The sequence below is a fragment of the Carcharhinus amblyrhynchos genome, chromosome 6 (assembly GCF_965287045.1).
Source record: "Carcharhinus amblyrhynchos chromosome 6, sCarAmb.v2.hapA, whole genome shotgun sequence".
Lineage (NCBI taxonomy): Eukaryota > Metazoa > Chordata > Chondrichthyes > Carcharhiniformes > Carcharhinidae > Carcharhinus > Carcharhinus amblyrhynchos.
Window position 1 is genome coordinate 127,403,962 of NC_137329.1, and position 13,552 is coordinate 127,417,513.

The 13,552-nt window shown below is 47.4% G+C and overlaps 1 protein-coding gene across 1 annotated transcript in view; it reads left to right on the forward strand.

The window, feature by feature from the left end:
• Window positions 1-188: 188 nt before the first annotated feature.
• The window catches only part of LOC145344583 (transcription factor E2F7-like), a 43,721-nt gene continuing 30,357 nt past the window's right edge, over window positions 189-13,552 (forward strand). Inside the window, 8 exon segments of the mRNA XM_080191786.1 lie at window positions 189-349; window positions 962-1,060; window positions 4,434-4,718; window positions 6,526-6,630; window positions 6,632-6,695; window positions 8,514-8,813; window positions 11,666-11,827; window positions 12,938-13,075. Of these exon segments, the coding sequence (XP_080047912.1) occupies window positions 962-1,060; window positions 4,434-4,718; window positions 6,526-6,630; window positions 6,632-6,695; window positions 8,514-8,813; window positions 11,666-11,827; window positions 12,938-13,075 (1,153 nt within the window). The 5' untranslated portion in view covers window positions 189-349.

Here is a 13,552-nt window from a genome sequence, read left to right on the forward strand (position 1 = left end):
AAGAAAGAGAGAGACACAGATAGGAACAGAGAGAGTGGGGGGAGAGATAGGAATAGAGGCAGACAGGGAGAGTGATAAGGGGACAGAGAGAGGGGGATAGAGATGGAGAGAGAGAGAGTGGGAGAGAGATAGGAATAAGGATAGAGACTGAGAGAGGGACAGAGTGAGACTGAGAGAGTCTAAGATACAAAGACAAACAGGGAGAGGGAGAGGCAGGGATAGGAACATAGAGACACACACAGGGACATGGTTAGACAACCCCACTAACCGGGATAGAGTGGCTGCAGACTTTACTAGTTTAAATAAATCCCATTTCTCTGTTTGAAAAGCTTCCAGTCACAGCGGCAAAGTGAGTGGATCTCAATCATTTCATACTTAATCACTGTAACATTATTTTCTGGATGTATTCATGTCAAATTATTTGGTCTGTTTGGGTGTTTCTGCTTTTCTCTTGTTGTGTTAGTCTCTGGGCCTCACTGAGTAATGTCCGTTTGAGGAACTCCCTCTGACACTCTCAGCTTGTCTGACCTGTTCCTCAGTCTGGGATCTCAGCCACTCAGAGGAGTTAGTTTCTGTAGGAATTTTATCCACCAATCCTGCCCTCAGCTTCCCATCTTTGCGCCAATTTTAAGCATTAATTTAAGAGGTTGGAATAATTCTGCTGTTTGAACTCAGGGTCAGACTGACGGTGTAATGAACCCTTTGATTTAAAACAAAATCCGAATGCCCTGAGCCGCGAAAAGAATTTTTCCCAACTTTTGTGAGAGTTTCTGCAGGAATTGTCTGGAGTTGGGAGCTTGGTGCTGGGAAATAGTGATTCAGGAGAGAAATATTTCCAATGCTTAGACCATTCCAACATTCAGGAATAGTTAGAATGTTTGGCAGTGAATTTAACCCAAATGCGATTCTTTAATTCCGAATGATCCTCAGTTTGTGTGTCTACATTAATTTTATTTTCTAGATGAACTGTTTGAAGTTAGAGGATCTTGTCAGTTCACGGATGGGAAAATATGAAGCCCCCTCGCAACCTCTGAATGATGGAAAGAAAGCGGCGCAGAAGGTAAAGCTGCAAGTTTCCTTAGTGTTAAAATACACAACCTGCTCAGATCACTGGCTTAATGGGTAACGATGTGGAGATGCCGGCACTGGACTGGGGTAAGCACAGTAAGAAGTCTGACAACACCAGGTTAAAATCCAACAGGTTAATTTGGTAGTTTACTATCAGATAAACCTATCGGACTTTCAGCTGGTGGTGTGGGACTTCTGATGAGTAACCCCAATATTCCCAGGATTCGATTTCATTTTCGCGTCAGGGGTTCAGTCTTTGTTTTCAGGAACTTTATAAATCGAGTATAAAAGTTGGAGTGTTATGGTAAGGTTGTATAAGGCATTGGTGAGGCCGAATTTAGAGTATTGTGTACAGTTTTGGTCACCTAGTTACAGGAACGATGTAAATAAGGTTGAAAGAGTGCAGAGAAGGTTCACGAGGATGTTGCGGGACTTGAGAAGCTGAGTTACAGAGAGAGATTGAATAGGTTAGGACTTTATTCCCTGGAGCGTAAAAGAATGAGGGGAGTTTTGATAGAGGTGTCTTAAGATTTTGATGGGTATGGATAGAGTGAATGCAAGTAGGTTTTTTCCACTGAGGCTAGGGGAGGAAAAAAAACCAGAGGGCATGGGTTAAGGGTGAAAGGAGAAAAGTTTAAAGGGAATATTAGGGGGGGCTTTTTCACGCAGAGAGTGGTGGAGTGTGGAATGAGCTGCTGGATAAAGTGGTAAATGCGGGATCACTTTTAACATTTAAGAAAAACTTGGACGGGTTCATGGATGAGAGGGGTGTGGAGGGATATGGTCCAAGTGCAGGTCAGTGGTACGGCACAGACAAGAAGGACCAAAAGGCCTGTTTCTGAGCTGTAATTTTCTATGGTTCTAACAGGAGGAGGCCATTCAGCCCCTCAAGCACATTACACAGGATGCAATATTAGACATGGTTCTTGGAAATAAGGTGGGCCAGAAGATCAAGTGTCAATGGGAGAACATTTAGGAAACAGTGATCATTGTATTGTTATATTTTTAATGATAGTAGAAAAGGATAATTGGCAATCCAGAATAACACAAAATCCACAAAGTCCGTACCGTGGGGTTGTGGGTATTGTCACAGTGTTGCATTGTAGGAGTAAATTTAAAATATCGTCTATCCCAGCGTGTGCTTCCAATTGGCCAGTTGGAATAATGGAACAGTGATTGGGAATTGCAGTGAGAGTATTTGAGTCACAGAATCAAACAGCTCTGAAGAGGCCCTTCAGCCCATCAAGTCTGCATCGACACACAGAAACACCTGACCTTCCACCTACCCTCTGGGTAAAAGAGCTTTTCCTCACATCCCCCAAACCTCCAGCCCCTCAGCTTGAACCTGTATCCCCTCATGAATGACTCTTCAACTAAGGGGAACAGCTGCTCCTTATCCACTCTGTCCATGTCTCTCATAATCTTGTACACCTCAATCAGGTCACCCCTCAGTCGTCTTTGCTCCACAAAAACAACCCAATCTTACACAACCTCCCTTCGTAACTTAAAACGCTCCATCCCAGGCAGCATCCTGGTGAATCTCCTCCGCACCCCCTCCATTGTAATCACATCCTTCCCATAATGTGGTGACCAGAACTGCACCCAGTGCTCCAGCTGTGGCCTCACCAAAGTTCGATACAACTCCCTGCGTTTGTAATCTATCCCACGGTTGGTAAAGGCGAGCGTCCCATATGCTTTTCCCACTATCCTACAAACATACCCTTCCACTTTCAGAAATCTGTGGACAAACACACCAAGGTCCCTTTGTTCCACAGAACTTCCCGGTGTCCTGCTATTCATTGAATACTTCCTCGTCAAATTATTCCTTCCAAAGTGTATCATTTCACACTTTTCAGGGTTAAATTCCATCTGCCACTTATCTGCCTATTTGATTATTCCGTCTAAACCTTTTTGTACTCCAAGACACTCTGTCTCACTGTTAACCACCTGGCCAATCTTTGTGTCATCCACAAACTTATTAATCCTACCCCTCCCACCCCACATAACCATCGATGTCATTTATATAAATAACCAATAATAACGGACCCAACACAGATCCCTGTGGTACGGCCACTGGACACTGCCTTCCAGTCACTAAAGCAGCTTCTGTTATCACCCTCTGTCTCCTACAATGGAGCCAAGTTTGAATCCACTTTATCAACTTACCCAGTATCCCATGTGAATTTACCTTCTTTACAAATCTCCCATGTGGGACTTTGTCAAAGGCTTTGCTGAAATCCAAATAAACTACATTGACTGCACTCCCCTCGTCTACACACCTGATCACCTCCTCAAAAAATTCAATCAAATTTGTTAGGCATGACCTCCGCCTGACGAAGCCATGCTGATTATCCCTGATCAAACTTTGCCTCTCCAAGTGGAGAGAGATTCTCTCCTTCAGAAGTTTCCCTTCCACTGACACGAGACTCACTGGTCTGTAGTTCCCTGGTTTATCTCGACAACCCTTCTTAAATAGCAGACCCACATTAGCTGTTCTCCAATCACCTGGCACCTTCTCCACGGTCAGAGAGGAATTGAAAATATGGCTCAGAGTCCCTGCAATCTCCTCCCCCGCCCCCGCCCCCACCCCCGCCCCCACCCCCACCCCCACCCCCCGCCCCCACCCCCACCCCCCGCCCCCACCCCCGCCCCCACCCCCACCCCCACCCCCACCCCCACCAGCCTCGGGCACAATTCATCCGGGCCCTGCTGTCAACAGTTCCTACCTGTGATTGGTTGAAGCTCCCAGCAGGCAGATCTTCCACCCTCAGAGTCCTTGACTCCCGGGGAAGGACCCCCCGTGGCCTGTCCAGTGCCTGGCAGACACTTCCTGGAGAGTAAGGACAGAGGGTTTTTTGGTGGCTGTCTGGCCAATGCCCCCTCCCCCCAGGTCATCACATCATCAGCTCCACAAGCTTCCTCCTTTTGGTCAAAGTGGTGGATTTTAAGGACCGTTTTAAAGGAGAATTTAGAGCCCAAGGAGCTGAAGGTAGAGTCACCAATGGTGGAGCTTCCCTCGCTTAATAACAGAGTCGTGTCTGCTCTTTACCGATTTCAAATCTCTGGTTTTTGATTTGATTTATTATTGTCACATGTATTACCAAACAGTGGAAGTATTGTCTCTTGCGCTGTACAGACAAAGCATACCGTTCATAGAGAAGGAAATGAGAGAGTGCAGAATGCAGTGTTACAGTTATAGCTAGGGTGTAGAGAAAGATCAACTTAGTGTGGGTGGGGGGGGGGGGGGGGGGGTGGAGGGTGCATGGGGTCTTTAATTATGCTGGCTGCTTTTCCAAGGCAGTGGGAAGTGTAGACTGAGTTAAAGGATGGGAGGCTGATCTTGCCAGATTTTATTTTTCCTTCAGGAAAATCTCTGTATGGAACCCAGGAGAACGCCACCCAAAACCCCAGTGAAACCTCAGGCCACACCAAGCCTGGTCTCGTGGCGGAAAGCTTGTTCCCTTGATCGAACACAGGTTACTCCGGTTAAACTGGGTGACAAATCATCGCCCGAGACCTGGTCACCCACAGCAAACCTGAGGATGTTGATTAGTGCTGCGAGTCCTGACATCAGGGACAGGGAGAAGAAGAAGGAGCTCTTCCGTCAGATTGAGAACGAGAATGTTGGAACCGGCAATCGTGTGATTCAGGTATCGAGATTCACCGCGGCAGCCTCTTCCCTCCCCGTCCCCTCTTCAATTCCAGTGCCCCCTCCCCCGCCCCCTCCCCCTCCCCCCGGCCTCACCCCCTCCCCCTCCCCCTCCCCCCGGCCTCACTCCCTCCCCCTCCCCCTCACCCGGCCTCACTCCCTCCCCCTCCCCCTCCCCCTCACCCGGCCTCACTCCCACTCCCTCCCCCTCCCCCTCCCCCTCCCCCCCGGCCTCACTCCCTCCCCCTCCCCCTCCCCCGGCCTCACTCCCTCCCCCTCCCCCGGCCTCACTCCCTCCCCCTCCCCCGGCCTCACTCCCTCCCCCTCCCCCGGCCTCACTCCCTCCCCCTCCCCCTCCCCCGGCCTCACTCCCTCCCCCTCCCCCTCCCCTCCCCCTCCCCCGTTCTATCCCAGACTCCACAGGAATTTACCAACAACGTGAGGTCAGATCCCACCCCCCCAGCTGGAAAATTTCATTTCAAATCCATTTTAAAATCTGGAGTTAAAAACGGCCGTCAGTAATAAGGCCATTGGATATCGAGCAAAAGGAGGCCATTCAGCCCATCAGTTGTGCTCTGCTACTGAATGAAATCTGATTTGATAATCCTGAATTCTCTTTCCCGCCTTATCCCCATAACCCTCGATTCCCTGACTGACTAAAACTCTGTCTCAGCCCTGAACCCGGCCTCTCCAGCTCCCTGCACAAAACAATTCCATAGATTCACTGGGAAAAGGAATTCTTTCTCATCTCTGTGTTAAATGGGTGACCCCCTCATTCTGAGATGACAGCCTCTGGTCCCAGACCCCCTCACAAGGGGAAAATGCTGAATCTACCAAATTATTGTTTAAAAACCCATCTGGTGGAGTAATGTCCCTTTAGGGAGGGAAATCTGCCACCTTTGCCCGGTCTGGCCTACATGTGACTCCAGAGCCACAGCAATGTGATTAACCCTTAAATGGCTGAGTGAGCCACTCAGTTGAAGGGCAGTTAGGTTTGGGCGATTAATACTGGCCACGATCCCCACATCCCATAAAGAATAAAGAAAAATTCCTTCTGGATGTGGAGATAGCTGAGTGAGGAATTCAGTCGTTTAACATTGAGAGATTAATCCAGAGTGGGAGGTAACTAACTCCATCGTTTCTGTCCTGACTCTGTGCCCACAATCCAATTAATCCCTTTCCCAATATCCCCAATGTTTCCTTTTCCGGTATTTATCCAGCTCCCTTTTGGAAGTTCCTGTTGAAGATGCTTCCTCCGCTCTTATCGGCAGCGCCTTCCGGATCATAACAACTTGCTGTAAAAACACAAAACATTCTCCCTTCCGGAATGGTTTGGAACGTGGGTTGGTGAGAATGCGTTTGATTATCTGTATTTAAAAAAATAAAATTACATTTCCGGTGAGTTTTCGAGCTCCACAAATGCGAGATTTACCGTGTTTATGAAAAACATTTCCAGTCTCCCAAGTTTCCTGGAAGGATAACAGAGTAACTAATCGCACCAACCCCAAACTTCGAAACCTGCTCCTCAGCCCCTTCCCCTCCCGCCGGTTTAATACTCACCTCAGCCTCCCTCCTGTAGAATGAGTCCCACATTCTCCGGGTGAAGTTTCTTCTCAATTCTTCTTGGGTTCATGAGGGTTTGGCCCATATCCGGGGGGGCGGGGGTCTCTTTTTCAGAATAGAGAGACTCTGCCTCATCCTTTCCCCCTTAATTTCTAACGAAAGGCAGATAGTTGTTGGAAGGAGAGTTTGTGGACGGAGAGGTGGTTACAGCTCCACGATGGGCAGTCTCTTTATTTCACTTTCAGATCTCGGAGATCGCTGACAGTGTCAATGATGATTTGGAACAGCAGAGGCCAAATCGGAAACAGAAAAGTCTCGGGCTGCTGTGCCAGAAGTTTCTTGCTCGCTATCCCAAACTATCCCATTTCAACGGAGAAAACCGAAATCTCTCTGGACGAAGTGGCAGCTGAACTCGGTGAGACAGTGAGTGGAGAGAGGCCAAGGGCCCAGCAGTGAAGTGGGGTGGGGGGGGGAGCGGTATTGGGTCAGATTTGTGATGTAGCAATTGAAAATCTAATATTCATTAGACTTTAACAAAATTTTAATGATTGAACTTCAAACCTGTTCTAGAGTTATTGGTGGTTTCAGCTGGTATCAGCAGAAGGGAGAAACTGGATATTGAGATTTCAGCGAATGGGGAATAATTTGATTGGGAAATGAACAGATCTTGGGCTGGAAATCAATGGCACTGTGCTAATCCAGAAAGAACACTTCCAGCATAGACAATAAAAATATAACAAAACTTACTCCAACTTATAAATCAAAGAAAGGCTTTAATAAAGAAGCTTCATTACTCCAAACTTGAGGCCTCACCCTGGGCCACTCCAAACTCCCCACAATTTCCAACATGTTTTGGGCAACATAGTGGTTAGCACTGCTACCTCACAGCGCCTGGGACCCGGGTTCGATTCCCGGCTTGGGTCACTGTCTGTGTGAAGTTTGCACATCCTCCCTGTGTCTGCGTGGGTTTCCTCCGGGTGCTCTGGTTTCCTCCCGCAGTCCAAAGATGTGCGGGTTAAGTTGTTTGGCCATGCTAAATTGCCCCTTAGCGTCAGGGGGACTAGCTAGGGTAAATGCATGGGGTTATGGGGATAGGGCCTGAGTGGATTGTTGTTGGTGTAGACTCAATGGGCTGAATGGCCTCCTTCTGCGCTGTAGGATTGTGATTCTATGTTCTAATGAATACTGTGTCAGCTGATCATCACATCATTCTGTCATTGGCTAAATGGTTTACTGGGTCAGCTGACCTTTTGCAGTTTATTACCATTGGTCACATTACACCAGATCCGTTGTTCTCATCAGTCATTCTACACACGCCAGCATCACTCCATTAACACCCTGAAACGTGATTCTCGGGGTCATTGTTGTTCTGGGAGTTTGTCGTGTACGGAATGACTGATAGATTTCCAATTTCACACCGTCACTTCCCAGCCTTCCAGCTAAGATCAAACCCAAGTTGGGGCAATGTCTCATCGTGTCGGCTTGGACCCTGTTTGTCTCTCTTGTGGGGACTGGGAATTGGATTTAATTTGAATCTGGTTTTTGGGGCAAGGAAGTAGGTTTGGGTTTACCTGCGCACTGGCCTCCGAGAATGGAGTAAAACTTAATTAAGTAACAGAATCCCGCAGCTCCACTGGTTAGAATAAACTGCAATCCTGAAAAATTCCCTTGGAATTCTGTCTTTGTTTTAATTTAGAATTGGGGATTTAATATTAAATAAATAACAATAAAAAAAATCACATTTAAAATTTGGCTTTTTTAAAAATCTCTGAATAGTTTAGAAATGTAAATAGTTAATTTTTAGTTATTTAATTAGCCGTTATTACCTATTATCACATTGTTAACGGGTTAGTGTTTACACAAACTTCCCACTGTTCGAATCTTGTTAACGGTAAGATTGACAATTCCGATTAGTCTTTAATGCCACAGATGGATTTTCCAGCCTCACTTATCCCGGGTCTGGAAAATCCTGCCTGAGGTCAACAGACCTTTGCATGGCTCCCCCCCCCCCCACCCCGCCCACTCCCCCGCCCCGCCCACTTCCCCCTTACCCACCAGGATTCCCAAGGTGGGCGGACAGGAAACTCCCCCATTTTTCCTTCTTGTCTGAAATTTCTGCAGCATTTTCAGTGAAATATCCGGAAGGCACTGTTACCATGGCAGCGAATTCGGCAGGCTGTGGTTTGGTTTGCAGTTTAGTGGTGTGAACTGATCCTGAATCCTGTCTCTACAGGAGTGGAACGCAGGCGTATTTATGACATTGTTAATGTGTTGGAGTCTCTGCAGCTGGTCAGCCGCTTGGCAAAGAACCAGTATTCGTGGCACGGACTCCGTGGCCTTGAGCAGACTCTGGCCGTGTTGAAGAAACGAGGAGAGCAGCAGAAATATGCAGAACAACTGACTCACATCCGTCACAAAGTCCTCGACACCCACGGGGAGGGAATGGAGAAGAAGGACTCCGCTCAGAAAACATGGTCCAGCTGCCCAGAGCTGAGGGGGGAAACAAAGTGTGTGGAATCCGAGAATAAATCAGGTAAGGGTGGTGAATCTCTGGAATTCTCTGCCTGTTGAAGTGGTGGAGGCTGCCTCGCTAAATATTTTTAAGAAGCGGGTTGATGGGTTCTTGATAAGAGAGGGGATTAAGGGTTATGGGGAGAGGGCGGGAAAGTGGAACTGAGCCACAACAGATCAGCCATGATCTTATTGAATGGCGGGGCAGGCTCAAAGGGCTAGATGGCCTACTCCTGCTCCTATTTCTTATGTTCTTAAGTTATTGTGGGGTGGGAGAATCTGATATTTCCAAACTCTTGCTGCATTTATTCTGGGTACAATTCCAAGAATTGAAATTAGGAGTCAGACACTGAACCTGCTTCACCATCCAATAAGTGTGACGATACTGTGCCTGGAAGAAATGTATTTGTCATGTTTCATGTGCAAGATTTGTTTTGCAGGCAGTTCTATTCACCATTTATATAGATGATCTGGAGGAGGGAACCGAGTGTAGGGTGTCGAAATTTGCTGATGACACCAAGATTGGTGGAATGGCAAATTGCGCGGAGGGTGTGGAGAGTCTGCAGAAGGATCTAGATAGGCTGGGCGAATGGGCCAGGAAATGGCAAATGGAATTTTAATGTTGGCAAGTGCGAGGTGGTCCACTTTGGTAGGAATAATGGTAGGAAGGACTATTACTTACGTGGAGAAAAACTGCAGCAGGCGACGGTGCAGAGGGACCGCGAGGTCCTTGTGCATGAGTCGCAAAAACCCAGCTTGCAGGTGCAGCAGGTGGTCAGGAAGGCGAATGGGATGCTGACCTTCATAGCGAGGGGGATTGAATATAAAATTAGGGAGGTCTTGCAGCAGCTGTATAGGGCACTGGGTGAGGCCGCAGCTGGAGTACTGTGTGCAGTTTTGGGCGCCGCACTTACGCAAGGATATTTTGGCCTTGGAGGGAGTGCAGAGGAGGTTTACTAGGCTGATTCCAGAGTTGAGGGGGTTGAGCTATGAGGAGAGGCTGAATAAACTAGGCTTGTACTCATTAGAGTTTAGAAGAATGAGGGGAGATCTCATTGAGACGTATAAGATGTTGAATGGGATGGATAGGATAGAGGTGGAGAGACTCTCCGCTCAGAAAGGATAGTAGGACTAGGGGGCACAGCCTCAAGATAAAGGGGGGCGGTTTAGAACAGAGTTGAGGAGGAACTTCTGCACTCAAAGGGTGGTGAATCTCTGGAATTCTCTGCCCGTTGAAGTGGTGGAGGCTGCCTCACTAAATATTTTTAAGACGCGGGTTGATGGGTTTCTGATAAGAGAGGGGATTAAGGGTTATGGGAGAGGGCAGGAATGTGGAACTGAGCCACGACAGATCAGCCATGATCTTATTGAATGGCGGGGCAGGCTCGAAGGGCTAGATGGCCTACTCCTGCTCCTATTTCTTATGTTCTATTAATGATGCGCTTTGTCTATAACAGGTGACTCTTGTTGTTACTGCAGCAGCAGCAGAATTGGTCATAATTGTTAAAATGTTTGTTTTAATGCAGTTCCTTTATTTTTAATGTTTTCACCTGAGGGTTTTCAGAATGGGGTTTGATTAGGTTGATTGACAGGAAAAATCATGTGACTGGGCAGGACTAGATTTACACAGGAAAATAAGCTCAGTGGACACTTGGAATTGTTAGAGAGAAGTAGTTCTATCTGTGTATCCCTCTCTCTCCTCCTGATTTGGAGACTGGGAACTTCCGGAAAATAGGTCTCTTGCTCTGAAATTCTGCTGTTTGAAGGTAGGTATTTCTCTGGAGGCTACTTTATGGGAACCAGAAGCCAGGTGGTTTTCTGCATCTCTGTTCAGAGGTGTTTAAAAGCTGGAATTGTGACATTCGCATGAGCATATCTGTTTTTGTGCTAATTCATTTGGAAGAGTGGTTTATGTCTCTGGGGATATTGCTTAAATTGGAACTAAAAAGATATCTAGCCGTTAATAATCATCATAGAATCCCTACAGGGCAGAAGGAGGCCATTCAGCCCATCGAGCCTGCACTGACAACAATCCCACCCTGTAATCCCACATATTTACCCTGCTAATCTCTCTAATCTACACTCCCAGGGCACTAAGCGGCAATTGAACATGGCCAATTAACCTAAACTAACTCTTTGGAGTGTGGGAGGAAACTGGAGCGCACGGAGGAAACCCATGCAGATACGGGGAGAACATGCGAACTCCACACAGTCAGTGACCCGATATTGGAATTGAACCCGGGACCTGGAGCTGTGAGACAGCAGTGCTAATCATTGTGCCAGCCATGAGGAGGGTGGCGCAGTGGCACCTTGTCATGTTGAAGTATTTTAATTGCTGCCCCACCCTGACTCTGGCAGTGCTGGCATTTTCTGAATTTATTGCAGATTTCCAGCACGCACAGTGTTTGCTTTTGGTTTTCTCCTGAAACAATTCACCCGGATTCCTGTTTGCTCATCACCGGTGCAGAGTTTGGGTGTGAGTTGGTGCAGTGACTACAGTTCAGAACAAAAGTGATTAGTTAGCTGCTTTGGGGCACTGTGAAGGGCGCTACAGAAATGCAAAGTGAGTTAATGGTAACAAGTGGCTGGATGAGCAGCTTTTGAGTGCGGATTTATCTGTTACTGTTTAAGGTGTTGTTAAGTCCCGGTTTACACAGCATGGTGTTAAATACAGTGGAGGTGGCTCACCTGTACTCTGCTGCTCCCTTCTGGCTGTTTGCTGAACAGCATGTGGAGGCGATGAATGCGATTGCAGTCTCTGTACTCTCCAGTGGAATTTGACCATCTGAATTACTGTAATGGATATTATAAATGTGCAGAAGTTGAAGAATTGGAAGCTGTTGTTCTTTAACAACGCTGTATTTTGTCTCTCAGCATCTGTGAACAGCAGGAAGGACAAATCTCTGCGCATCATGAGTGAGAAATTTGTGATGCTTTTCCTTGTGTCTGACCCTAACACTGTCGCTCTCGATATTGCTGCAAAAATCCTCATTGAAGAAAGTCATCAGGATTCTGCTGATAACAGCAAGTTTAAAAGTGAGTGAAACAAAAGCAAAATTCCACAGTATTACTGCTGCAAACACACATTCACAAACTAGACATTAGAGATTATTCAGCCGCACCTGGAGAGAGAGAAAGCATCACAGTTCAGACATAAACTCTCCGTCTCTCTGTGTCTCCGTCTCTCTGTGTCTCCGTCTCTCTGTGTCTCCGTCTCTCTGTGTCTCCGTCTCTCTGTGTCTCCGTCTCTCTGTGTCTCCGTCTCTCTGTGTCTCCGTCTCTCTGTGTCTCCGTCTCTCTGTGTCTCCGTCTCTCTGTGTCTCCGTCTCTCTGTGTCTCCGTCTCTCTGTGTCTCGAGAAGCTGTCAGACTCACTTTTCACATTTTCTGTTTTTATTCAGGTTTTGAATGTTGGTGTGCTTTCTCCACAGTTTGTGTTCTCCCTCTTCTGTCTCTTTCAGTATAAATCCCCTTTTCCACTTTAATTTCTTTCCTCTCATCTTCTTTCAGAATGTTGTGTTTAATTTATATGAAATGTCACCTGAGCTTTGTTTGTAGGGGTTGGATTTGGGGAGTTGTTCTTTAACCGGCTGTATTTTGTCCATTGTCAGTAATCCGCGGGGGGGGGGGGGCGCGGTGGTTGGTGACGGAGGGGGGGTTGATGACTGAGGGTGGGGGGGGGCGCGGTGGTTGGTGACGGGGGGGGGGGGTTGATGACTGAGGGTGGGGGGGGCGCGGTGGTTGGTGACGGAGGGGGGGTTGATGACTGATCCTGCCTTTACTGATATTGGTCACTGGAAACACTTGACCCTGAATCTCAGCTGAAGGTGTTGGATTTGATGTGTTTTATTTGGGATCTTGGCTCTCCCTGGTGTTCAGGACAGGGGCTGGTGCTCGAACCAGCTACAGTTCTTCAGATTCATGTTTATCTTTGTGAATAAGTTGGTTAAAAAACTAAAACCCAAACAGAAATTCTACGATTTGAATCGTAGCCGAGACTAGAAGCAGCATCACAGCCGACAGGAATCGGTGTTCACTGTGACTCTCTCACACACTCAGGTCCTCTCGCTGAAATCTGTTTATTTTACAAAGCTGCCAATCAGTGAAGAGTCTCTATAAAAACTTTCACACTTGTTTGGTTTTACAGCTAAGATTCGAAGACTTTATGATATTGCCAATGTGCTGACTAGTTTGGGCCTCATTAAGAAAGTTCACGTGACTGAAGAGAGAGGTCGGAAACCAGCGTTCAAATGGGTTGGACCAGCCAATCGGAACCAATCGGGGGGTGAGTATTGCGCAGTGCACTTTACTGAGGAGCTTTTCTTTCATTCATTCACAGGGTGTGGGTGTCGCTGGTTAGGCCAGCATTTATTACCCATCCCTAACTGCCCCGGGAAGGTGGTGGTGAGCTGCCTTCTTAAACCGCTGCAGTCTGTGGTGTAGGTACACCCACAGTGCTGTTAGGGAGGGAATTTGACACAGTGACAATGAGGGAATGGTGATATATTTCCTAGTCAGGATGGTGAGTGGCTTGGAGGGAAATTTGCAGGAGGTGGTGTTCCCAGGTATCTGCTGCCCTTGTCCTTCTGGATGGAAGTGTTTGTGGGTTTGGAAGGTGCTGTCTAAGGGCCTTTGGTGAATTGCTACCGTGCAGTTTGTAGATGGTACACGCTGCTGCTCCTGAGTGTTAGGTGGTGGAGGGAGTTTGTAGATGTGATGCCAATCAAGTGGGGCTGCTTTGTCCTGGATGGTGTCAAGCCTC